This window comes from Micrasema longulum, unplaced genomic scaffold, assembly GCF_059751315.1.
Source record: "Micrasema longulum isolate JH-2025_06_02 unplaced genomic scaffold, ASM5975131v1 h1tg000215l, whole genome shotgun sequence".
Taxonomy (NCBI): Eukaryota; Metazoa; Arthropoda; class Insecta; order Trichoptera; family Brachycentridae; genus Micrasema; species Micrasema longulum.
In genome coordinates this window covers 1245465-1272479 of record NW_028277420.1, presented here as the reverse complement: position 1 = coordinate 1272479, position 27015 = coordinate 1245465, and the positions used below count along the sequence as shown (strand labels likewise).

Here is a 27015-nt window from a genome sequence, read left to right as displayed (position 1 = left end):
TAACACATACTTCTTAACCTTCTGTTTGGATTTTATTTTATTTTTTTCTTTATAAATGTTTTCCCGTTTCACAATTTTTGTTGCTGCCTTCTATAAAACAGAATTTTGTGACTTCGCATTTTTTCTAAATGGAGGTCTGATTTTTGGCTTTGATAAAAAAATAAAATTTTGTGTTTTTTAAAAATAAAATTATACACAAACATCATCATACTGAAAAATATTATTTGCTTTGATGTTCGTGATTTTAATTCTTTTTACATTAAATTGTGTAGCGGTTTTTAAAAAAGAACTTAAAGCTTTGTTTTGTAAAATATTGAGTTTGTGTTAATTTTCTTGGTTTGATAAAAATAATATGCTGCTGGCTGCTACAGTAGTTTACGCGTGGTTCAATAATTGTGTTGTTAATAATTTTACACGAATCCTTATCAACAAATCTTTTGACTTTTCCCAAAATCTTTTTCGTTACCATCTTTGTGTTTTGATGAAATGTTAATTTCGAATCTATCATTTCATTAACTTCATTTAGTTTTTCATTTTCAACTATAATTGACGGTGTAACTTCTATTCTTTTGTATCCTATATTCATATATTTGGTTTTGTTTATATTTAATTATAATTAATTAATTTTTAGCCATATAAATACATTATTCAATTTGTCCATTATTGTTTTATAATTTTCTCCCGATATATATATATTAAAGCATCATTTGCAAAAGTCTTATTTTATATGTTTTAACGTCTCTACAATATCATAAATGTATATAATAAATAGAACCGGTCCGAGAACAGATCCTTGTGCTGACTGACTCCCTTGACTCCCAATGCTATTTTAAGCGGCTCAGAAACTTCGTCATTGACTTTTGCTATTTTCAATCTGTCACTCAGATACTCTTCGAACCATTGTATTGCTGTTTCTTTAATTCGTATTCTCTTAAATTTTATTGTAAATATATTTTGGTAAAAGATTTAAAGGATTACCACGATCTTAATACATTATATTATTTAGCATTTAAAAAAGTTTTAGAAAAAAATGGTCGTTTTAATTACAAATATTTATTGTACCTATAATATTTAAAATCGCATACTTGCTCCTTTTGACTTCGAAATGGTCCAAAATAAAATGACAAATAATAAATATTTTATCTTGTCCCGTTTCCCCCCCCCCCAATTTTCTTCTTTTCCACATCCTCTTCTAAGTGAAGTATGTGGACATCATCAGACGTCTCCAGGAGATACTGTCGCCAGCCAGCACTCTCGCCTCCTCCTACGTCAACCCCGCGTCCCTATGATCCGCTTGCATGACGGCGAGAGCCCGTAGGTGTGAAGAGAAGGTAGCTTGGGTTGAGGCTTTCCGTTTGCAGAACGTGTCCAAGCCAAGTCCACTGCCGCACCCTTAAAAGACTCGTTTCATCTTAGCCCACCTTACTGCAAAACGGTGTTGGTTTTTAGTAATATCAAACTGCTTTCTTGTTGGAATCAATTTTTGAGAAAAATATTTTCCAACTTGAAAAAATAAATACTTTCAAAATGTGTTATTTATGAAAAATTTAAGTTTCAACCTATTTTTTTATTATTAAAAAAATATATATAATTAATTTAATTTAAAAAAAATATATTTGAACAATATTTTATTACGGCGATATTAATTCGTCATAGGGGACTATATTTAACATGTCTCTGCCAAAATTAATTCTGCATTATTGTTGGTATATATTATGTAATTAGGGCTTTTTATTTAAATAGCCTTTATGAGAAAATCGGAACAATTGGAAATTTAAAGAAAAAACAGGTTTCCTTAAAATTTTATACACATTATCATTATTCTATAACCGCTGCCTAGTTGGAGCATATGGTGTCATCAAAGAGCCTCTATGCATCTCTATCGGTTGCCAGCTCCTGTGCGTCCTTCCAAGTCAGGTTCGCATCCCGTAGTTCTGACATAAACTGCCGACGAACAGTTAGCGGTGGACGGACATATAATATATATAATTGGGTAGATACTCGTATGTAGTTGATTGTTTTTTAGAAAAAAGCTTTAGCTTTTAGTTTTCTTGTCTTAAAGATAGAGTGGTAGCTACTGAATTGAATATATTTTATTCGGAAAAAACAGAACGGAATAATCCGAATCATTGTTGTAAGAATAGGTGGAAAAAAAAGAAAAGAACGGGGTTGTGGTCCCGCGGCTAGTGACGCGGACTCGCGGATCAGAGGTCCGAGGGTCGGAGCCCACTGTACTATGACTTAGTTCCCGTTTGGGAAAAATATGGGTAAATTTAAAAAACGCAAAAATTAATTTTTATAAAATAAATAAATAAAAAAAAAACTCAGATGGGAAAAGGACGTATCTTCTGCCAAACATAAAAGAGGTTGGTTTCACGGTAGCTCTCTGTAAGAAAGAAAAATCCCGTCCCGGAATTGGGTTGGTTGCGGTCCCGTGGCTAGTATCTCGGACTCACGGCTCAAAGGTGCGTGGTTCGAATCCCACTCTACCCCAACTTGATTCCCATTCTCTAATAGTGCGTTATTTACAACTCGATGGCCCTCAAAATGGAATATTTGGGTAAATCATAAGAACGCAAATATTTCTTTAAAAAAATAAAATCAAGTACATATTCGTTTTAATGAAATGGCTTGCCTTTTCTTTGTTTGCGGAGAAGGCGTGGACAGTAAATGATGTATAATGATATAGTTCAATGAATTATCAGATACTACGCTGATTATATGCATATTCACAAATAATTACATTATTTCTAATACACAGGTAGCAGTATTTCTAATACACAGGTAACATGATTTTTTAATGAAATTTAACGAAATTGAACGTAATTGCGAAACGTGCACTTTTAGTCAGATTTCCTAGTAGATACCTAGTTATATAGGTAACTGTTAGGTACTTTTTTGCAATAATAATTATTTATGAGTGTTTTTTAATGGGCGTTCATCATTGGCATATACGCCTATTTTATGCAATGACCAACCACCGATCTCAGCGCAAAAAGGTACCTACATACGTCATTTGTTTTTGTCAGATTTTCCGACATATTTCTTGACTCAATAACATTTTTTTTTTACGTAACTTTCAATACAACGACGGAAAATTGATGCTTTTATTTCACCTCGTCATGGTGCAGTGGCTAGAACACAGAACGTATAGTCTTTATTTAAAGTTAAGTAGAACATGTTGCGTTAAGGTGACTCTACGTTGGCCAGTACGCTGGTGCGCGTATTGGCAACGAAATCGCCAAACTACCCACACGTTGGCGAGTCGTTCACTATCTGTAGGTGCGGGTCAATGTGCGGACGTCGAAAGCGCACAAAAAATCGCATGCGCCCTCTCCGATATTTCGTAGAGTACTGGTGGATTTTTTAAAGGTGGCATGTTCGCAAACGCATCGTGTAGTATCTGTGAATAAGCTCATGGTATGACATCGCACGGCATGCGGCATACGCATTATGAAAATAATATCTGTCTCTCTCGCGCTCAGACGCGCTTATGAGCGTGACATACACTACTATTGCGTTGTTAGTTGCTAAAAATATGGTAATAAAATATACACAGGTTGCTTTTGCGTTCGTCTGAATTTCGCTGCGATCTTAATAGTAAAAATATAATAATATGTATTATATGTATATGTATTAAGCTATGGATTAAAAACACTGGTTTTACATATTTTCATTCTCTAGTGTTTGCGGTTTTGCAAAGCTTACACAAAAACATTTTTAATGTACAGAATATTGATTTTAAAAATCTTAACATGTTAAATGTTAAGAAACTGACATATATTTATTTATTTTTAAACAAGCACGTTTTTATTCAATATTTTGAATTCGTTATAATAATAATTGATGCAGTGTAGTTAAAATGCACAGTACAAATTATATTGGAGAAAATTTGTACACACACTTATTGATAAACAATAAAGATAGCATGTTTGGTTAAAATTTAATATAACCTCTTTTTAAATCACCACCCCGTAGATTTTAAATGAGTTTTGAGAACGCGCCAGCTTTAGTTAAACAACCGGTACTGAAAGCTGGGCCAACGTGTGGATGCGATGACCAGCGCTTGGTTAGCGCCCTTTGACGTGTGTTGAAAAACCAGCAAGTTTGTAAAATTAAATTAATTTAATTTAATAAACATGAATTGTAAGATAATAAAACATTTTCAATCAATTTCGTTAATTAATTAAAAGATAAAAAAACATTAAAAATATCAAAAAATTTCAAATAATTATTTCAGTACTCACAGAATAAAAAATAGTTTTATAGCCACAGGAATTAATTTAGGTATAAAAGGGTAAAACACTACGCCGTTCCGCAGTAAAAGTAGGCAAAAATGATATAACGCCAAACTAGTCTCTCTTTGCATGCATACCTCGCTTCCTCAACTTACAAACATCTTGTCTTGTTTTGTAAACTCGTGACAGGATCTGGACTCTTGTCTCGAGGTCGTTATTATTTTCTTTTGTTCTAACTTGATTTTTTTTTAAATTGTGTTTTATTTTTATTATACCCACTTACTTGTTTATGAAAAAATGTATTTACTAATAAATGTGTTGAAAAAGTTCGTAAACAAATAAATAATTTTCCAATAGTTACAGCATTGCATAAGGTACTATTATTATTATTTAAAAAAATAGATATTCGCGTTCTTACAACATATTTATTCTTTATTTTTTTATATAAAAACTTTATATACATATACAGTTTACATACATATGCATAAGGGCAGGCATATTGCCTTTGGGCAATTTCTTCCTACCTACCCAAACCGTTAGATTTGAGAAAATCAGTGGTATATGAACATATTGTTGGTGTATTATAATATATTCATTATGAAACTAAATATTGCTAAATACATATATTTTTTAAGATATCAAAATTTATTAAATATCTACACTATACTATGAAAAGAAGAGGGGGTAAAGGGGGAAGGAAAGAGGGAGGAGAAAGGAAAAACTCAAATATTCAGGAAGTGACATTTCATTCGTGATTTGAGTGGAAAATAAGGGGTGTCTCTGACATTAGTGGGTAGATTATTCCATAATAATCGAGCAGCTACTACTGTGAAAGAGGAGGCAAAAAAATAGAGCGGTGAATAATTTACACAAATATTAAAATTTTGGTGTCCAATTTCAACGAGTTGTAAATAACTCACTATTCGAAAATGAGAGTCAAGTTGGGGTAGAGTGGGATTCGAACCACTGACCTTTGATCGTGAGTCCACAATACTATTATATACCACAACCCGATTTTATAAATATCACAAAAAGTATTTTTATTTCCTGTGAGAAATAAAATATTTTATTACAACTAATAGATGAACGTAATTACCAATTATTGGGTCTTTGCTTAAAAATAATGGAATTCCGACGGTGTAACATTTTTATCAAAATAAACATATAATTTATTTATTGGGGTTGAAAATAATATAACTAACTTCGTATTACGTTCGTATATTAGAGTAATTACTTAATATAGTCGCCCATACGGAGAAAAACCATTCGAAGATTATTGTCCACGAAGTTAGCTACATATTACAGCAATACAACGGGCCGTAGGTACATGGATTGAGAATTGCGAGCGCTGACTGAAACTGTCCATTACACGTTTGTTGTTAAACAAAAAACCAAACCAAAAATTTGGAACGCTTCTTTAGAGAATTATTACTTTGAGCGTACAATATATTTGATATACCTGTTATTAATTTTATATTTCGGTATATTATTATTTAATATCACTACGAGTCTTATTTTAGCAGGACGTGTGTAGAGTCATCTGTGTATAATAATTATAAGTACTGTTCAATTTCAGAACTTGACATAAAAGTTAACAGTTTTCTACCTAATCATACAAACCATGTCACGTGACAACTGCGTTAACCAATCAAATCATTGCTCGCTTCCAACCGCTGATGTTGTTTGAAAAATTACTTTTTAACGGTCTTCCGTGATATTGTTTTGTGACTTCTCTGACAAATTGAAAGTTTAATAATTATTGTAAATATAGAAACATCAAAATGAACGGCGAAAAAGTGAGTCGGAAGGAGAAAAACCAGAATATTCAGGTTTTTGTACGATTGAGGTAAGAAATTGCGGTGTTTTTATTTGCCATTCGCCTGTCTGGGATTAATGAAAGGTTACAATTATTACGCATTTCTAGTATCTAGGCAGTTTTTAAGGCGTAAGTTAATTACTAGATAATTTATCAAATATACTATCCAAAATTATTCTACCAGTAGTATTCCCGTTGTCAAAAATATATCTGAAGTAATTGATTAATATTTTGACGTCTTTGTCATTTCTAGGTACACTTCAAACGAAAATAATAGTAATCGACGCATATTTGTGCACGAAAACACAGTATTAAAGCAAAATGATATTAAAAATAAAATAAGAACGGTTTTCTTCTATCCTAATTAGTATTAATTAAATCTCCGAACTTGATACGGAAGCATAAATGAATACATGGGCTCGTATCGAAATGTATGATTGGACATCTATATTAAAATGAAACCTAGTAGCAGAGTGTACAATTTGACATTGTTATTTATTGTTCAATATTTCGTCTTCGTTGACCATATTTTAGTTAAAAAGTTAGGTTATAAAAATGGATCTTAAAAGTTGTCCATTCAAGTACAAACAGGAAAATATACCTACCTCTGTATTTACGGCGCTCTACGATTTCATTGTGGATTATTATTCAGAAAGTTATTTCATTCATACTGTATCAAAACTAGCATCATTGAAATTTTTTATTTGTAAATATTACATTTTTATCTCGCAGGAGACACTAATATGTTTGTAATCTCATGTTTCTTGTCGTGTTGTGTCTTATTTTTAGTCACAATAATCTAAACTGGTGCAATTTTATGTGAAATTTTTCATTTTTATTAATCATATAATCTAAAATAAGCTGAACAAAAACGGAGTACATGCCTTGCATTTTTGCTGTTAAAAACCGACTGCCCCAATATATGTAATTATAGACAACATACCGCTTCAAATACCTCGGATCTGTAGTAACGCCAGGTGCGTCTGTATATGCAAATGTAATGCACCGAGATAATACAGGTTGGATTAAATGAAAAGCCCAGTCAGGTGTTATGTTCGACTCGACAATGCCTATGAGAACCGAAGGCAAAATATGCAAGATGGCTGTTCATCTAGCTATGCTCTACGGATTGGAATGCTGGACCATGATAAAAAGGCATATTCCAAAAATATATAATGCAGTAATGAAGGTGTAACCGGTAGTTATGGGGTTGCGCCTATTCGGGACTCCGATTGTGCGGACACGTGAACTGACAAAATGTCGATCATGTGGTCAGACTTCCGCTAGATGTCCCCACACAAGCGAGAGCTTGTAGTAGTCCACAAGCCGTTCGACTAATATTGAGAGGAACCTGAGGGAGGAGCAGCTAATCAGACGAGACAGAAGGACTCGGAGGCTGCGTACCGGAAGGGTCCCAGGGGAACTGGGAAGAGGCATGGAATAAGGAGATGTAATCTCTTCTGTCCTTTAAAGAAGTACTGCTAGCGGATGGTGAAGAAGCTTCAATGAGAGGTCTTGTAGATGTTCATTGGTTTTAATAGTGGTGAATATCATTAATCAGGATTTTGTATGTTTCTCAGACCAATCGATACATTCTCATTTTTTTTTCTTTCAATCCTTCTGTTAACTTAGACCGAGTTCTTTTTTGCTCTTTTATTGTTAAGTTAACTAAAGCTATTGTAATATTTCAGGCCTATTAACAACCGGGAACGGGAACTCAAATCCTTGGGAGTGGTTGAAGTGTCGGGGAATCGGGAGGTTATTGTGAAGCAGTCTCCCCTGGAGACTAAACTCTCCAAGAAGTTCACATTTGATAGAGCCTTTGGTCCCAACTCCAAACAGGTATGTAGAACTTGTCATTACACATTTCTTCAGAGAATCTCGATTTTAAATGTGTATAAAGCAATAATGTGACGGTGGTTTGTAGAACTTGAGAGTTTTCATAATTTATACATCTCCAATTTGTAATATTGGAACTGAATTTGTTGCTATTGAATAATCGTATCTACAATTTTGACAATAATTTAGCTGAAAATGACGATTTTTTTTCAAAGAAATAATAATTTAACTTCTGTAAACAATAAAAGACGATTCTAACTTTAAAAAAAACACTGTGATGCATGTCAAAACCTAAAGATGACCGATAAGTTCAGTTTAGCAATTGCAACCTTGTATGTTACATAATATTGGATAAATACTTGCCAAATATTTTCAACAAAGATCGATAACATCTTTAAGAGTGTTGTTTAGATTTGATGTTCCTCTGTAGGTAGGTTCCAGTGCATCAGATGCATATTTTGGTTTATATGTGGAGCTACCCACAGAGGCTATGTAAGGCAGTAAAAAGCTTTCTTCCCCTCTCTTGCTTGCCTAGCTCCCAAAACAACAGTCGTGTTCATCGGGTCCCTGCAGCACTTGAGCCCTCCCAATTTGTGTTTTAATCTTCCAAGAATAAATGTCTACGTAGAAGCAACGTCTTTCTAGAACTACAATCCACTGGTACACCAATATAAGAAGGATCTTCTGCTACTGTAATATGAAAGTCCAGTTTACTTATGGTTATATTTTATTCACCTTTACTTATGGTTTTATTTTATTCCGATGGAAGCACATAAGTTTTCTGAGAAGGAAATATGGAAGTATGGGCTTTTACAGGGCCTATGATCTTTCTTTGTCTGGATTAAGTGATCCTTTGTGCTGTGTAACGTATACCATTCTGCCTCTGCTGGAAGGTCTGTATTTCTCGTATCTGGCAATTGACTTTCCAAATGTACCTGTCCAGGTGGATGTCTATCATGAGGTGGTGTCTCCTCTCATCGAGGAAGTACTTGCCGGGTACAACTGTACCGTGTTCGCCTATGGACAGACCGGGACGGGGAAGACACACACCATGGTGGGGGAGAGTGCGGTGGATGGAGATGTTCCCTGGCAAAATGTAAGTCCTATATTGCGTTTGCAAAACATGCTGTATTTTTTTTTTTTATATAAGCCAGTGATTGGTAAGCCATTATGTAACCCTTTTTAGTTTGGTTCCGCGTTTTGAAATTCTGAAAAACCTGGATTGACCAGGGTATCACATCTAGGAATATTAATAATTTTTGCATCCTTTAGTAAATATTAGAGTTTTCGTTTTTTAACTATTTATTATTATTGAAAAGCAAAAACAAATAATTATTTATGTTAGTGACTTCTTTGTAGCTGAATTGCATTTGCTTTATATTCAATAGGGGAATATCACTTTTATTTTACAATTTTAAAGTTAAAAGGGTCTATGAAATACTGTTGAGTAAAAAAATATTTTTTACTACTTATTAGTAGCATAAAAAATATTTATAATTTTGAATTCCCACTAAAACGTTCATTGCATCGGCCACACCCCTAATATGTCACGATTCATGTTTATTTGTAACTTTGTTTGAAACTGTTAAAAAATTTACAGAACATCCCCACGAATCTTGACATCACAAGTATCAATGCCAAGCATGTCGCGTTTTTCTAGTGACATATTTAAAAAAAATCCTTTTTAAATCTATGGATGAAAATATTTCTCCACAATATCCATATTGATTTCGAAAATGCAATTATTTTTCTATATCCGTTTCATATATTTTTATTGGTATTCGTAGTATGTGATATTTCCCTATTGAAGGATTTTATTTCCTAAGTTTTAAACGAAGCGAGTGTTGCAAACATCATCAGTCAGTGGTATTTTATATTTGTTTTAACATTAATCAACACCGAGAATAGGATCTCACAAATGTATGTTGAGGGAAATATTGCGAGTAAAGCTGTCGCTGGATTTTTATTAAAGTCTAGATTTTTAGAAGTCTCTTTAGTACGAACTTTACATTTGGTGTGTAGATGGGTGCCCAACACAAAAAGTCTTATATTTGTACATGCTGTATGTTCACTCGATAAACTAATATATGTAACAAATGCATTGTGTTTCCAGGACCCCATGGCCGGTATAATCCCCCGTTCCCTGAGCCAGCTGTTTGACGAGTTGCGCATAACCAACTCGGAGTACACGGTCCGGGTGTCATACCTGGAGTTGTACAATGAAGAACTGTTCGATTTGCTCTCCTCCACCGAGGATAACTCCAAGCTGCGCATATACGAGGATGTGACCAGGAAGGGCTCTAACATCGTCAACGGCCTGGAGGAGGTCACTGTTTACAACAAGAACGAGGTTTACAAGATCATGGCCAAGGGGCAGGAGAAAAGGAGGATAGCCTCAACACTGATGAATGCACAATCCAGGTAATTTCTTTGGCACCATGAGTACAATTACATTATTTATTTAACTTTTTGTACATAATGTTATTTGTACATTGGCCGGCTTATTGCCAAATGGCAATTTCTTCCAACTAACCAATAAAATAAAAATTTTATTTTTATAATTTAAAAAAAAGCTAAAGATATATAAAAATAGAAATAAACTTATTTGTTTACAAATTACCTTAAATCAAAACTATTACTCAATGGGAAAAAGGAAAAAAGAGGAAGAAGGAAAGGAGGAGAGATTAAGTAAGAGAAAGGAAATGTTTCGTCAGACGTGATTTAAACAGAGATAATGTAGTAACATCTTTGATGGTGGATGGGAGATGATTCCACAGTCGAGCCACATAGACACTATGTGAGTTAGATTATGTATATATTATATATTTTTTAATTTGTTTTTAAATGATTTTTATATTTTTATTTATAATTCAAGTCCTTCTGAACTTAGAACAGTTTGTCAGTATACACCCACTGTAACATGTTACGTGATGGGTTAAACAGCCCATAAAGTAATGCAGACTACAATTGTCAAATAAATAAAGAAAAGTTTATAAATATGTTTAGATCGTATTAACAATTTTATTTATTGATCACAATGCAATGAAAATTATTGTTCGCTTCAGTGCTTCGACTATTAATAATGTCATTTAAAAAAAATAAAATGGAGCCTAAAGATAAAGTTGATTATTGAAATTTATTTCTTAAAAATTAAAAATAATCTGGTACCTAATTCAAAAAGGAAATCAATGCTTTGAAAAACTCGCATGGAATCATTTTCTAAAATAATTTTGTATTTTTTGAGTGTTGAAATTAAAAAGTAACATTGAAAATGTCCCCTAACAAAATCATTTTCACATATTGAGGATAATCTGCTAGTTAAATATGCACATTTCAAAGTTTTGCAAGTCTGTTTAAAACAATCTTTTTGTAGTGTATCTCAAAATTTGCTAAAATGCCGATTCACAGATTTGACAATGGTGTTTAATTAGTCGACCTCATTTACTGATCTTCGATTATGTCAAATTATTACACCTACATTATATTGCGCTTTTCCAGTCGTTCCCACACAGTGTTCACAATCGTGGTGCATATGAAAGAAAACAGTTCCGATGGTGAGGAACTGATGAAGATCGGCAAACTGAACCTGGTGGACCTGGCAGGAAGTGAGAACATCTCCAAGGCCGGCTCCGACAACCCGGCGCGGAAGGAACGCGCTCGGGAGTGCGTCAACATCAACCAGAGTCTCCTCACCCTCGGGCGTGTCATCACCTCGCTGGTGGAGAGGCATCCGCACATCCCCTATAGGTAACCGATCGCTCCGTGTATCAATCGATTCAGTTCAGTTCGGTGCCACATAGTTGTGTTTATTTATAAGGCAAATTCGACTCAATCATTTTAACATAAATAAATATAAGAATAAAGTCCTGTATGTGAAATAAAACAAAAACCTTAGGCGATCGATTACTACTCTCGAGTAAAAATTCTGAAAAAGGAAAAAAAAAACACAATTGTGTTCCTTGGCCGTCTGCATACAGAGTTATTTCTATAGTTGCAACTTCAATCATAGTAATTCATTATCATAATTTTCCTGTCCACTTCCAGTTGTGAATAGGACTCTGCATTGGTATTCCCATTGCCGTCTATCATAGACGATATCAGTGAAATTAAATATTTTCACAGATATTGATTGATAAACTAATTTATTGGCTGTAAAAATATATCTATGGGCGGGGGAAATTATATAATTCAACTATTAAGTTATTTTTTTTACTTGGTCATCTTGTAGTATGCAACTATGTTCACACACATTCCAAAACATGTAAGTCAAACAACCTTATTAAGAATAATATTATCAATATACTTTTTTACTCAAGATAAATTTATCAGTTATCGGCTACAAAAATAGTTTTCTCGAAGAAGAACCTTTTCTAACTTTATGCCTTAAATGACGTAACATTGAAGAGTAATCACCTAACTATGTATTCCCAATTATTAGCAATCATCCAATTCCTATAAGTATGGAGAAAAAAAGGACATTCTTTTAATGTCAGATTTGATTCCCGCAATGTTTGAGACAGAAAAAACTGTCTTGTAAAAAGTACGGCATTTTGACTTATGTTCTCCCATAGATATAATTTTGTGTTTTTTTTTTGCCAACTGTTGCTAGTAAAATGACAATTATCAAACTTATGATTTTATTTATTCAACTTTCTATACCTTGACAGGCTTATTGCCATATGGCAAATTCTTGATTTGAACCGACCGATGATTTATTCAAAGTTTCAATATCTTGTTGAGAGCCACAAAAATGTTTCAAGTAACTATGGACCGAACGTCTTTAGTCTTTCTAGAACCATAACTAAAACGATATCCACTTTGCAGAGAATCCAAGCTTACCCGACTGCTGCAAGAGTCACTCGGGGGGCGCACCAAGACATCCATCATCGCCACGATCTCGCCGGGTCACCGCGACGTCGAGGAGACTCTGTCCACGCTGGAGTACGCCAACCGCGCGCGCTGCATCCAGAACAAGCCAGAGGTGAACCAGCGCATCACCAAGCACGCCGTGCTCAAGGAATACAGCGAGGAGATCGACCGCCTCAAGAGGGACTTGCTGGCTTCCAGGGAGAAGAACGGTGTGTAGAGCTTATTTGTATGGCATTTTGCTAGTTGAAAAGTTTCTTGTTTAGTTGAAAATTCATTTCGTTGAAAAAATCTTTTACTAAACAATCCTTCTGGAGACGGTGCTGTGACTTCGTGTTACATTATCAAAGGACGACATGTTTTGAAGTACAGGTATTTAAAAATAAAAATTTATCACATATGTATTTGTTTAACAATCTGTTTTCCATAATTTGTAAAAATAATAATATAGCAAAATACAGCTTCATTATTTACAAACAAGAGAGATATATCAAGTCTTGTATTTTATTCAGACTCATGTGACATCATAGCCGCACACGGGTTAATAATGTTTTTATAAGATTTTACTTATCAAGAGGAACTGCATATTTGTGAGGTACATATGATTATTATTGTGTACACTCATCATCATTCCCCTTTCCGCACCTAATGGTGCATAGGGAACTGCATTAGTACACCAATTGCAGCTTATCTTGAAAGTTTTTGTTACTGGAAGGTAAGATGATCTGTTTTATGCTTCAGGTGCCTGTCAAGGGACTTTGAAATGTTATATTGTAAAACACATTTTTAAATAAATATTTCATGTCGACCGTGTCTGGAATTGAAACCCGAGACCTCTTGCATGGTAGGCAAACACGCTGACCACTACTCGCAGCATACACGTAGCATTAAACTGATACATGTACATCTAACGCACTGCGTTTTAAATATGGAGAAAAAAAAAAAGAGTACACGACATATAGTACAATAGAAAATATTAAAGAATGTATTTATCCAGGCAGTTTGCACCAATCTATTTTCCGGAAAAGCTATTTCATTGCTCCAGAATTAAATTCGGTTGGTCCGGAAGCTCTTCCTGGAGTTGCATGTGAAAGAGGTCGTGTTTAATTTTGAACGAGACGCTTCACACTTTATTTTTTTCTTATGAAATTTCACCATATGCACAGTTAAACAAGTTTTGAATCCAATTTGTCCTCATTCTGTAGGTGTGTACATCTCGATGGACTCGTATTCGGACATGAATACGAAGATGGAGGAGCAGAGCAAGGAGTTGCAGGAGCAGATCCTGTACATCCGCGCCATGAAGGAAGAGAAGGACCGCATCGAGGGACTGTTCCAGGAGATGGCTGACAACCTCAAGTTGAGGGACGAGCAACTCAAGAGGACCAACTCCGCTCTTGCCAACACCAAGCTTGTTCTAATAGACACCAAAAAGGTACTTTAACTGAAACTGGCATATACACTCCAGCAATTACGGTGACGAAATGGAGAATCTGCGATTGTTTAGTAGAGGTTTTTCTTTTATATCTTTGGAAAACATTATATCCACTGGAAAAATAAAACTATGGATTCCATTCACTTGTAAAATGATTAGTATGAGAACAAAAAAATATTTAAAACTTCTCTTTTATATAAAAACTACAGGGCATAGGCAATGAGGAAGTTTAGTACTACAGGAAATTGGATATAAAAAATGATATCTTACTCGCGGTAAAAAATTGAAGCATTTAATGTATGTTGAAGTTTCTCAAAAATGTATGAAAAAATTCATTAACTACTTTGAAACGTCACAGATTCTTGAACCTAAAAGACCTCTCGAATTATGGTGTTACTTACACGATCACGTCAAGTCTTCCCAGTAATAACACAATTTATCCATGGATTGTAAAATCCTTTTTTTTTTTTACACTGCAGAGTTGACCTCCCAAATGAATCTCAGCAGTGAGTGGATTTATGATTATTGATGTATATGATTGATGTTTAGGAGCTGGTCGGGAGCCGCAACGAGTGCGATGAACAGAAGCACCTGGTGGGGAAGCACGTGGAGACGGAAGTCACCCTGTCAGAGCAGGCTCGTTCTCTCCTGGGGGTGGCCGACACCAGCACCACGGATGTTGCTCATCTCCACAACACTGTCGATAAAAAGAAGTAACCATTAATTTGTATTTACGTATGGTTATAATCTAAATAGGCTCAGTCCATTAAAGTATTCAACACCCTCTGCTTTATGTATGTGTAGCAAGTTTTTTTTAAAAAAGAAATATAAATATTTCCATTCTTATAAATTACCCAAATGTTTTAATTTTTAGGACCATTTTATTTTTATTTATTTTTTTATTTTATTATTTTTTCACGCCCATAAGGCTTTTACATACATGAAAGTTTTACAAAATATAAGTATATAAACAACATTAAATTTAAAAAATACAATATAAAGCAACAAAAGATAGAACGGTGTTAAGAAGTAAAGTTGGTATAAAAAAAGAAGATGAGTATATAAACAGCATAGATTAAAAAAAAAAAAAAAAAAACACAATATAAAGAAATAAAATAAAGGAACAAAATAAAGGAACAGTGTTAAGAAGTATAGTTGGTATAAAAATAAAAAGATGAGTGTATTAACAACATAAATTTAAAAAAAAAATACAATATACTGTAATAAAATATAGAACTGTGTTTTAAAGTTAAGTTGGTTTTAAAAAAATTAAAGCAATATATATATATTTCAATTTTTTTAATAAGCTAAAGAAATACAATTAAAGGTTTAAAGCAGCTAGGTACATAATGTTATAAAATACAATATGAACAGAATATTAAGTTCTATTTGATAAGGAACATATACATTGATATTTAAAATTTACAAGACTCACGCTAAAGACATCGATGTTGTTAGCATATTGGTTCGCGAGTACATGCATCCGCATTACTGGCGAATTCGCGCTGTAATTGGTCGATGATGGACCGCAGTAGAACAAAGTATTACATCGGGTATCTCGACCAGGCACTCGCACATTAATCAAATTGATAAGCTCACAACAATCGAACATCGACATTATTATTTTAAACAAAAAAAGCAAGTCATTTAATTTTCGTCTGTTTTCTAATGTTTGGATGTTTTTATTTTCATCGAATTTTAAATAACTCACTATTAGGAAATGGGAACCAAATTCGGGGAGAGGGGGGTTTAAACCTCAGACCTCTAACTCGTGAGTCCGCGACTGCAGCCACAGGACCACTACCCAATAAAATTTTTCATATAAATCCTCAGAGTTATAATTCGATAGAGAAGATCTTTTAGTTCTGATGTTTGAATGAAATGTTTGATTTGGTTTTTAGTGTAACAACAAACGTCTAACGGACGATTTCGGTTTGCACTTACAATTCTTGACCTGAGTATTTATGGCCCTTTGTATCGCTGTAAATTGTAGCTAACTTCGTGGTTGATAATCATATAGTGGTTTTTGTCCATATGGGCGACTCTGTTAGCTTAGTCTAAATCATTCTAATGTGCCTTCTAACACAAATGAAATTTGTATTTTTACTTGGTTCATCGACAGACACAGGCTTACTATAGTCCTTAAAATGTAGCTTGATTAGAATGACAGTTGTCACTAAAAGTGACGATATAACTTTGTAGTAACATCTAAGGAGTGATTTATATTGATACACGAAAAATCATTAGTACCTGGCAAGTTAATTTTATTTTTTAATACAATGCTTGACTTATAAATCAACATAATTATATAAAATCAGCTTTAAAACTAAAATAAACCTAATTATCAACTAAGTACTTACAAGGTTACATCATTTTGCAAAAATGTTAGAGATGGGACAAATTGATCAATTTAAATCGATCGAATAAAAAAATAATTCATTTGATGTTGTTCATGAAAAAAAGTGTAAATGTCTTATTTTTTTACACACTATAATAGGCTTGTTTTAGCGTTTTTATATCAATTTTCGGAAACAGAGTTTCATGTTTTGCACGAAAAAACGGATAAAATCGATTTGATCAGTACTTTCCCATCACTAGTCACATTAGTTTGACAGCTGTCATTTTAATCAAACTATATTTTAAGGACCATGAACATTCGAGCGCACTGAAAATAAATAAATAAAAATATGGAGAAAATCTATTACAGTAAAAATTCAGGATTCTAGTTTTAAACGCAGAGCTGTATTCTTCACCCACCTAGATACAGATAAAAAATGTTCTGAAAATTTCCTAGCTGATTATGACCACATTAGCTAAGAATTATTTATTATGAATGAAGAAATATCACGTAGTACAAAGGATCCCTCCACGTTTGTTTCTCTCTAATGTGTTTAATAACAATTAAGTTGCACTTTTCAGATTGTTGGAAAACACAAACTTAAAACGGGTGAAAGGGTTTGGTGAAAAGTCAGCCGGACAACGCACAAACATGAAAACTTACCTCAGCTCCATCACAGACTCGCAGATACGGGACCTGCAAGCTCTACAGAATGTTATTGGTGAGAATAAACATTATAGACATGCGTACAAACGTTGCTTTCCAAAACCTACAACTAATATGATACAAACTGATATGCAATTATAATAACAACATCATTTGGTCAGAGGAGTCATGTACAACTTGCTCCCAGAATTTACAACATTGCTTGATGCAAAACTAAATGAAAATACGGAAGTTCAGTGATATAAAAAAAATTATTTTTGTGTATTGTATTATCAGCGCTATAATTTTTTAATCACTCCGCACGTGATGTCACAAGTTCTCACCTGAGAGTTTTGCTGATCGGTGAGTTGGTTTTCCGGAAACCTGAAATCTATTACAACATTATGATTGGTTTATCTGTATGAACTTGTCATGTAGTTCAATGTAGTTCTTTTTTGTTTAATGTTTTCATACATTTTCGAGTGCCTTTGCCTTAAAATTAAATAGTCTAATTTTTACCACATGTAAGAACACATTTTTTGCATCCTATTTCCTGTAGCACTGCACTTCCTAAAATAAAGATAATGGCCGTATGGTTTGTAAATTATTAAAATAATAAAATAGAGGACGATAACTGTAAAATATCACAAGAAAAAATATTATCTTCTTCAGCCAGTCACTTTTAAAAACTTGAATTATTTTTTTAATTTATTTTCTGTGTTTTAAAAATGATCAGTTTTGCAATATTTTAATTACATCTCCCTTGAAATGTATGAAAAAAATAATTTTGTTTTCTCACAGAAGTCACGAGGTTACGTGTGTTGCTTTGAATTTATATGTTTGCTACGTTTCATATTTTCAGACGCCCAACACGATGAACACCTCAAACGAGAATTAACCACCAAGGAACTACTCTCCACCCTGTCCCTCAACATCGGTCTGGTGCTCCGACAGTCCGAGGGCTGGAGGGAAGAGGCCGGCTCGGAGCTGTCGTCGCACTGCTTTCTTCGGGTGGGGGAGGTGAGACGCGCGGCGGAGGAGGCGCGGGAGGGGGGTGCGGGCCGCCTCGCCGCCCTGGGGGGGCTGGTGCGGCAGCTGGAAGAGGCACGACAGAAGGACAAGGAGGCCGCGCACAAGATGACACTGTTTGTGCAGCAATGGGTAAATACTCTTGCATTTGACTTCATCAAAGAAATTCACTTTGCGACAAGTTGAACAAATTCTCCATTAGGAAGAAAAATTATTTATTTTTGAATATGAGAATACAGTAAAACCCCCTTTTTACGTTTTTCTAGGGAGCAGAAAAAAAGTGTAAAACTGAGGAAAAGAAAAATACACGAAAAAAAGAATTTAGATAAAAATATAATTATTGTACTAGACTATACTAAATGTACTGCATAAAAACAGTCATAATTAGGGATTATTAATATTTACCTATGATTTCATTAAAATATTTTGTATTTTTTTAATCAATACAATATAATGTGTTTTTTTAATTGAATTAAACAAAACATGTTTAAATAATTTTACATAGGTACTTAACTTTAAAAACACAATATAACTCCACCACAACAATAAATAATAAATATTTCTATCGATTATACTCTTTCAATGGAGTTTATCCCAATTCTGTCACTCTACCACGGTGAGGGTATTCTTGTTAATGCTTGGAATTCTTCGGTTACTACATTTCTTTTTTTAAATTGGCCTTATTATTATTATTGATTACAGAAAGACGCATTTGTGGCCAAGCTGGCGAATGTGCGTCACGTCCAGACCGAGTGGTACGAGGAGGCTAGTGCACACCTGCAGACTGTAGAGGCCATGACCAAAGCGCAGCACGAAGCCGCCCAAGACGAGGCCAAGAGACACGCCGAGTGTAGGAAGCAGCAACAGGAAGTAATGACACATTTCTAACCCTTTCTTAGCATCAGAACTAGTATAAACTTATAATACTAATGTAATGTATATTTACTATGTGACTACAAAGGAAAATAGCTGATTTGTTTCAAGGAGTCACTTACCTCATATAATTTATGCATTCTCAACACATTTGAACATGTATTATTTTTATTTTATTTTATTAATTTTTCACGCCCGTAAGGCTTTTACATACATGAAAGTTATGTAAAATATGAGTATATAAACGACATTAAATTTAAAAAATACAATCACGCTCTTCAACTGTACTTTTCTTTTGTTTTTTGATTGGCGGGAAGATGTTGCTATATTTATTGAACAAGTTTTAAATAAATATTCTTCAATTCTGCACTTTTACCGCTTACAGTTTGCCGACGGTTCATGTCGGAATGATGATGTGCAGGTTGGATCACGGTGAGTTGCATTACATCAAAGACTATATTTTTGGCTAATTTTCAGGAAATGAATAAAGAAATGCAACAGCTCCGCTTGTGTATGGAGGCGCTCCAGGAGAGAATGAGTTCATCTCAGGCGGCGCGCGAGGGCGAGGACCTGGAGAGGGGGACGCGGGAGGGGCAGGCCAGGGGTGCATTGGAGGGGGCGCTGGGTGCTGCGCGGGAGGGTGCCACGCGGGCCGCTGGGAACGCGGCCGGAGCCCTCGGGGCGCTGGATCGGGCCCACCAGGTCTTCGTCCGTGACATGGACACCTTTGCGGCGGATGAAGTCCTCCGGGTGGATGGCGCGGAACAGATCGGGGGACAGATCAAGGTATGTAACAAACAATATTTTTCTGTTTTTGTTGTTTCTTTCTAAACTACTTTTAGCATCTTTTTCTGGAGAGGAAATATGCAACTTTAGGCATTCAGGTCGTGTGACCTGTCGTTGATTTTGTTTAATAATGTATGAACGGTTCACTTCGAGAACTGGCTCATTAACAGGTAACAAATTTTATAGGAAACCAAAAATATGAATACAAATCTTATTTGTGGTACACTGGGTTCAGTGGGTTCACGTTTTTGATAAAATAGGTTTTCAATGAATGTAATATGTATTTTTACATACAATGACAGAAGAAACAAAAATGTCTATTTTATATTTGAGTCGCCCATATTTATGTCGCCCAAAGTTCGTCCTGTCCATCTAGCTTTGTTTTGAGATATTCACAAAAAATGTGTGTAGACCTCTGTATTATATGTATTTTAATCTAACTAATTGAATTGAATATAACGTCAATGAAAAATACAATAGATAAATAGTTTTTTGAAATTATTTAAAGATATGGACAATGTGACTTTTTTAACTGTTTTATGGATGTGACGACTTTTGTGAATGTTTTATGGCACTATGTTTCAAAGGGACAATTTAAATTATGTAAATATTTTTTCAGCAATTAAAATGGGAGAAAATACGACAAAATAGATAATCATGAATAAATAAATAATTTTTGAAAAAATACAAAATTCGCGATACTTTTTGAACGAACCTCGTATAACTATGTTTATTTTATTATTTATTAAAACATAGAATATAAGTACAAACGTAAACAAAATGGACATATTTGGAATTTTTCGCTGTCTACAAAAGGTTATGGCATTACTTTTACCAGTCGATAGATCCAAGCCATGTTCCACTAACCAATTCCTGATGTTTCTCATACCTAAATTTAGAGTATTTTCTAGATTATTTGGGTCCTTCCCATATGCATACATGAAGAAGTCGTCCGCGTACTGAAGCAAACTTGTCTGTGAGGGAACAATTCCGCTGATGTCATGCATATAGATATTGAAGAGAATCGGGCTCAGGACAGAACCCTGAGGTAGTCCCTTGCTCAACTCTCTCTCCACCACAGCATGACCGCGAACACTGATTTCTACCTTTCTGGAGATAATTAAATTTGCTATAAAGGAAGTGAGCTTTCGCGGGATTCCAATTCGATGTTTGTTAGCCGTTATACTGACTGTAAAATAAAATATAATAAAATAAAATATAAATAGCATACATAAAATAGTCTCATTTCATTTTTAATAAAAACTTAAATGAGCTTACTGCATTAATCATCGCATTTTTACGGTTTTTTTTAGCCAGCCATGACCCCATATGTATTTCCCACAATTTGTTAGACAGGCAGATACATTTTGTTAGTTTTTAATATTCCATTTTATTAAGGTGAATACAATGGCAATAATATTTCTAAAATCAAAAAAATGCAATCAGCCCATATAAGCCATGTGCCTTTCATGTGTATTCTTAAGACATACTGTCTACATGGGTAATATCGGGAGTCCGGAACATTATTGTTTATTATTGTTTTAGGAGTCCGTATCGGAAATATCATCATGCTGGCAGGAAGGATGGAACAGTAACTTGACAAATATTGAGAATGTATCTGTGGACATACAGAAGAAACAGTCTGAAGTAATTTCCAAACATCACCAGAGCTATACGGTTAGTTAATAATATTTTAACGTGTCTACATAAATTTATACATAATTTGTTTGAAATATACAGGATGTTTTGTAGAGAGTGGAACAAAAAAATGGTAGATAGAGCGGGCCACTCCGAAAAAATTTTCTGTAGTGGCCCCCAAAATGTCACCAATTTATTATCGCGATTTTTTATGTTTTTGTTATCATTTTCCCAGATTTTGGTTTTGTGCCTTTAATAAAACAAATTTTAAGGCTTGTTTCAGCTTCAAATAAATTTGTTTGCCTCGGTAGTGTTTTACCGTTGTACTGGAGAAAATAATTGGTAGAAATAATTATTTGAAAAAAAATAGACAAAAGGAAATGAAGCGAAGTATTTTTACTTTCTACAAAAATGTTTCTCCGAACTAGGGTAGATGCTGTAGGTAGGCCTAACTATGCAAATAACAATGGAATTTCTTTACCTGAGATACCCCTGTGAAGTATTATCCTTAATCTGAACCTTTATTTCAGGATTTTGTACCATTTGAAAGGGTATGCACTAAAGAATTTTAACGTCTTGACCAGTTTTGATTTTTTTTTAATGCGATGCAAAGTTCATGTTTTCTGTATCCTTTGTACTTATTTAGGTAATCGTAAATTTGTTTCCAAATGGCCCCCTCTATTTACCACTTCAGCAAATTTGTTCCAGATGACTCCTCTATCCACCACTTTTTTTTGTTTCACTCTCTACCAAATATCTTGTATATTACATATATTTTTTTGTTTTTTTTTTTTTTACAATAAACATAAGAGGTAAAACAGTATTTAAAAAATAAAGGATAATTACATAGCAATGAAAAACATATTAATAGTAAACATAGTAAACAAAAGAATCCCACAAAGGCATGGCCTGTTCGTGGGTATACAAGAAAATGTCAATGAATTTTTGCTCCTATACTAAATAGACAGTTATAATATTTTTGTATAATATAAGAAAGAGAAAATAAAATATTATGTAAAAGATTAGAAGGTACTTTTTTATTTTATAGTAATTAAAAAAGGAAAAAAAATATATAAAAAAACATAAAAACATTCCTTATTATTAAAGGGCAACAAAATATATCCAGGATAGTGCGTGTGGATTGTTTTGGATTGGTACCTTGCCCCTGATAGCAACGAGAAGATGATTTGACAATGTTTAGATTTAACAGAGTTCGAGATTTTACTTTATCCTATATAAATATTAAAAAAATATTTTTAGTATCGTAATTTTTGTAATATTCTTAATAATTTTTATCAAAGTATTTTATTAAAATATTGTCCATCAGTAGACATGGAGTATTGTTTTGTCCATGTTTTTGTAGTTTTTCATGTACTCTGTAAATTTTTTAAAAATGTTGATAACATCAGAGATTGAGAACATTTTAAAGAAGAAAATATGGAAGTCCCGAGATTTTAGGGCTTCTGACCTGGGTTGGTATTCCAAACCAGATTATAGCGCGGTATAGCGCGTTTTTACGTACTAAATACGCGTTATAGCGTGCTGTAAACGCGTTCGGAATACCAGCCCTTGGCAGTCGTTGGAAGTGTTCACTTGAAACATTCATCATTGTCATTGGGTATACTTAATAAATTATTTTTAGGATTTCTCGGAACGCTGCAAGTCGGAAACATCGGCGATCCTCGTTTCCGTGGAAAGCACTATCTCCACTCTCCCGCAGCAGGCTGAGGCCCTCCGAACATCCTTATGTAGTCTGCACAAGTCTTCGGAAGTATTCAAGGAGGAGATGATGAAACAGATCTGCACTAACGATGCCCTGGAAAACAAATTTCTCAGTGAAGACTACCGTCTTTACTCTCCGACTGGTTCGTACCCTTTCCAAATTTATTTGATGTTCATTAAGAAATTTGGTTCTCTAAATTACTTACGTTTTATTAATATTATTGCTGGATTATGTTATGCAAATTATGCCTAGTCAATATATCTGTTACATTTATTCTATTCAATGCGGGCCCTGTTGTCCACAATAAATGGTGACACATATTCAAAAGTTTTATCTTTCATTCGTCATTCGCCTATTATTACTACTCCTTAATTTGACGCTGGTTGATAAGGGATAGTTAAATTAAAGTATGAAGTCGAAAAGTTCTAAAATTGTTCAAGTCATCTATCGAGATATGTTGTAATTTTTTTTTACTAATTATTTAGTTTAGGTACCTACCTACCAGGTGCGTTGGCCTGTAATTAGATTCTGGTATAATTGGTATTCATAATTAGACCCATTGAAGATACGAGTGTATGAAGGCGATATGTTGCAAATTTTAAAAAATGTCCTCTTTTACACAGTGAAGATTTTAAGTATTTTTTTTATATTTAATAACCAACTGGACTCTATAAGTTAAAGAAAGAAGAAATTATCTCTTAACTGACAAAAAATAACAGTAACGTTTGTTTATTTGGTTAATTATTGTATTCCAGGAAAGACTCCGGTGAGAAGGGAATTCTCCTACCCTCGGGACCTCGTGAGCACCTCACCACACGACAGGATCATACGCAGATTCAGGAATATGAGAAACGGAATACACTCGCCGCAGGTCATTACCACATTATACACTACACTACCAAACTCCCAAACTCCACCCTCCGTGGGTGAGGCGAGCGAATAGCCTTAGCCATTATTTATTTATTTATGGACATTGTCCGTTTATACAATTCATAGGGCATTAATATTGCAATATAGAATAGTTAAAAACATTAAAAAAGAAGAAAATAGGCATTGACAATATGCCATTCCTTTTATTTTCGTATGTACGATCATCGCATATTTGATTATTTAACCCATATATCCCGAAAGCAATTTTCTTAAAATAAATTGTAGTTTATGTTTTATTTTCTATCTTGTACATACCAATTTAGTTGTGGTGAATTGAGTTAGCCTCATCAGCCTCGTGGTGCAGTGATCAGCGCGTTTGCCTACCATGCAAGAGGCTCGGGTTCGATTCCTGACATGGTTGACATGAAATATTTATTTAAAAAGGTGTTTTTTCACTAGAATATTTTATAGTCCCTGGACTGGTACCTAAAGCGTAAGACTGATCATCTCACCTTCATGTAACAAAAATGATCAAGATACACCGCGATTGGTGTACCAATGCAGTGCCCTATGCACTATTAGGTGCAGAAAGGAAATGATGATGAATTGAGTTAGATTAGTAGGTGTACACACGTGATATAGATCAGGGATCAAAATTCCCTTTATATAAGAATGTTTAGGGCCCTCTAATGTGTACTGGCAAATTTAATGAGAAAATTTATTGCTACGAGAAATTGGATATAAAAAATATTTTGTTACGTACGATAAAAGATAGAAATTAAAACATTAGTTTGTACTGAGAAGTTGCTTGTAAATGTATGAAAAAATATATAAAAATGATTGTAAAAAAGAAGAACTAATTTGAACAACTTCACTGGTTCTTCTGGATCAACCAACGATAGAGTGTTGTGATAGATTCCCGGTTTTCGGTCAGCCAATTCAGCAATCAGCAGAACTCACTGAAGACAATGTGTGACATCGCACGCGGAATAATATCAAAAATTACAAAACTTGAAATAATAAATTTTTAAATTTGGCTTAAATTTGATGGTCTATTAACAAATAATAAAAAAACCACTGATCTTCCTCACTATGTGCATAGTTCAATTCTGTAATGCACATTTCAGTGTCACGTTTTTTTCATTGGCAATTTCAATGTCAATTATATTTTTTATTCTTACTCTATTATTTCAACCGATCACCACTTGTCCCTGCATTCTTTGAATTGTAAAAGGCTGATTTTTAGAGTGGCCAATGTTTGATAATTACTACGGTACCGTAAATTATTTTTAAAATTATAGTTTTGTCCGCAGGGCGTGCAGGTGATCAACCTCGACCAGACTATCGATGAGACTCCGGTGAAGGAGCGGATGGACAACTCTCGCGAAAGCAGCGACAGCGGCACGGCCTCTCCCGCGGAGACCTTCGCCATGCCCCCGCCCCCTCACACCCTCGCCGCCGCACCGTCGCAGGGCCTCCTCAAGTCTACCTCCGAGGGAGACATCTTCTCTCTTGTCGGCACTGACTCGGTAAGAACGAACTTTGAATAATTTTACGTACTACAATAAAATTACAATAATTTAAGTAAGAAGGCTGCTCTTTTTTTTAAAAGAATTTGTCGAATGATTTTATTAAAATTATTCCATACTATATTCACTGTAATTGGGCTTCCTGGCCCAATGTGGTGCAAATAATTGTACAATGTTGATATCGCACAAATTTGGCGGCTTATAATTTATTGTAATAATAATAAATTGTGACAAATTTTATGTCATTATTATACATTCAGAATAATAATTTATGTGCCAATAAAAACTGTGTCAAAAAAAGAAATTAGTTGAAATTCTCTTAAAAATGAAAAAAAATGCTTGTATAGTTTGGCATCGGTAGCTACTTGGGTAATCACCCCACTAATTAGCGGGGTGAGTAATGACTGAAATGTTTTCCGTGTAGTAAGAACTACTTAAGAAATAATTATATATTTATTTACAGCAAAGTAAAGAAAACCTCAACCGTTCTGACAATGACAAGAAAGAATTCAAATCTCGGTTGAGGCAACCGACTTCACAGAAGAAGGTTCTCGGGAACAGGAACTACTGAACTTCCCCCTGCCTCCCCCGCCCGGGCGCCACCCATGATATTTGCAGTGAAGAATTCAAGTATAACTTCATTTTTCATCGTGTTAAATATGCGCATTTAATCCAATTAAAAAAATCGCAATTAATGCTTTTATGTTTATTATTGGAGGGTAAAAACAATATTCAATTTGACAATATGGAATGGAACTCGAATAGCTGACATCTGATCAAAATATTGTAATAATTCTTAAGTCGAGTATTGATCAGAGTCATTGATTCAATTTAACTGCGCCTTTCTCAACCCACAATGAGCACACAATCCAGTCCACATAACATCCATTTTAAAATACTAATGTCTGGCTGATGAGAAGTGCACTTTGAGTTTCTCTGTTATTCGGACTATGGAATGTTTCGTGTCCGTGTTTAGCTGACGCATATCACAATTTTATGTCAGATGATGAAAAATGATGCTTTAACGACTTGTGTCATCTAGATGATGACAAACTGCGCCATTAGCTCTCCTCGACAGAACAGGATTGGAACAACCCTTCTATTCAGTCAAACTTTGCTCCAGTCTAATCTCGAGTCGAGTACTGAGCCGATATTTGCTATCATAAGTTTGGTCTAATAAAGTTGACAGTAAAATTTACACGCTTGGAACTTTCATCACCGAGTTGAAGATGTAATTTGGATTCTCTATTACGAGTACTATGTTCTGTAAAATGTATGGTGCCATTTACGACGGGAGGTTATAAATAAATTGTAATATAGTCGGCTTTGTACAGTTATAACAGTTATAAAATAGGTCAATTCCTTTAAATATGTAACTTACTTATTTTAA

The 27015-nt window shown here is 34.3% G+C and overlaps 1 protein-coding gene across 2 annotated transcripts; it reads left to right on the top strand.

Annotated features, from left to right (window-relative positions):
- The first annotated feature begins 5913 nt into the window (after positions 1 to 5913).
- On the top strand, positions 5914 to 26336 carry Klp61F (Kinesin-like protein at 61F). 2 transcript variants are annotated; one of them, XM_088243542.1, is made up of 17 exons: positions 5914 to 6084; positions 7746 to 7896; positions 8837 to 8989; positions 10007 to 10314; positions 11392 to 11640; positions 12718 to 12971; positions 13965 to 14194; positions 14744 to 14907; positions 17114 to 17253; positions 18040 to 18338; positions 18909 to 19076; positions 19557 to 19865; positions 21411 to 21542; positions 23146 to 23368; positions 23982 to 24097; positions 25410 to 25625; positions 26089 to 26336. In XM_088243542.1, the coding sequence occupies exons 1-17, from the start codon at positions 6020 to 6022 to the stop codon at positions 26194 to 26196; spliced, it is 3285 nt and encodes a 1094-aa protein (XP_088099668.1). In that variant the 5' UTR covers positions 5914 to 6019; the 3' UTR covers positions 26197 to 26336. The 2 variants fall into 2 exon arrangements, with proteins under 2 accessions (XP_088099668.1, XP_088099667.1); XM_088243541.1 differs by having other exon boundaries at positions 25398 to 25625.
- Positions 26337 to 27015: the final 679 nt, after the last annotated feature.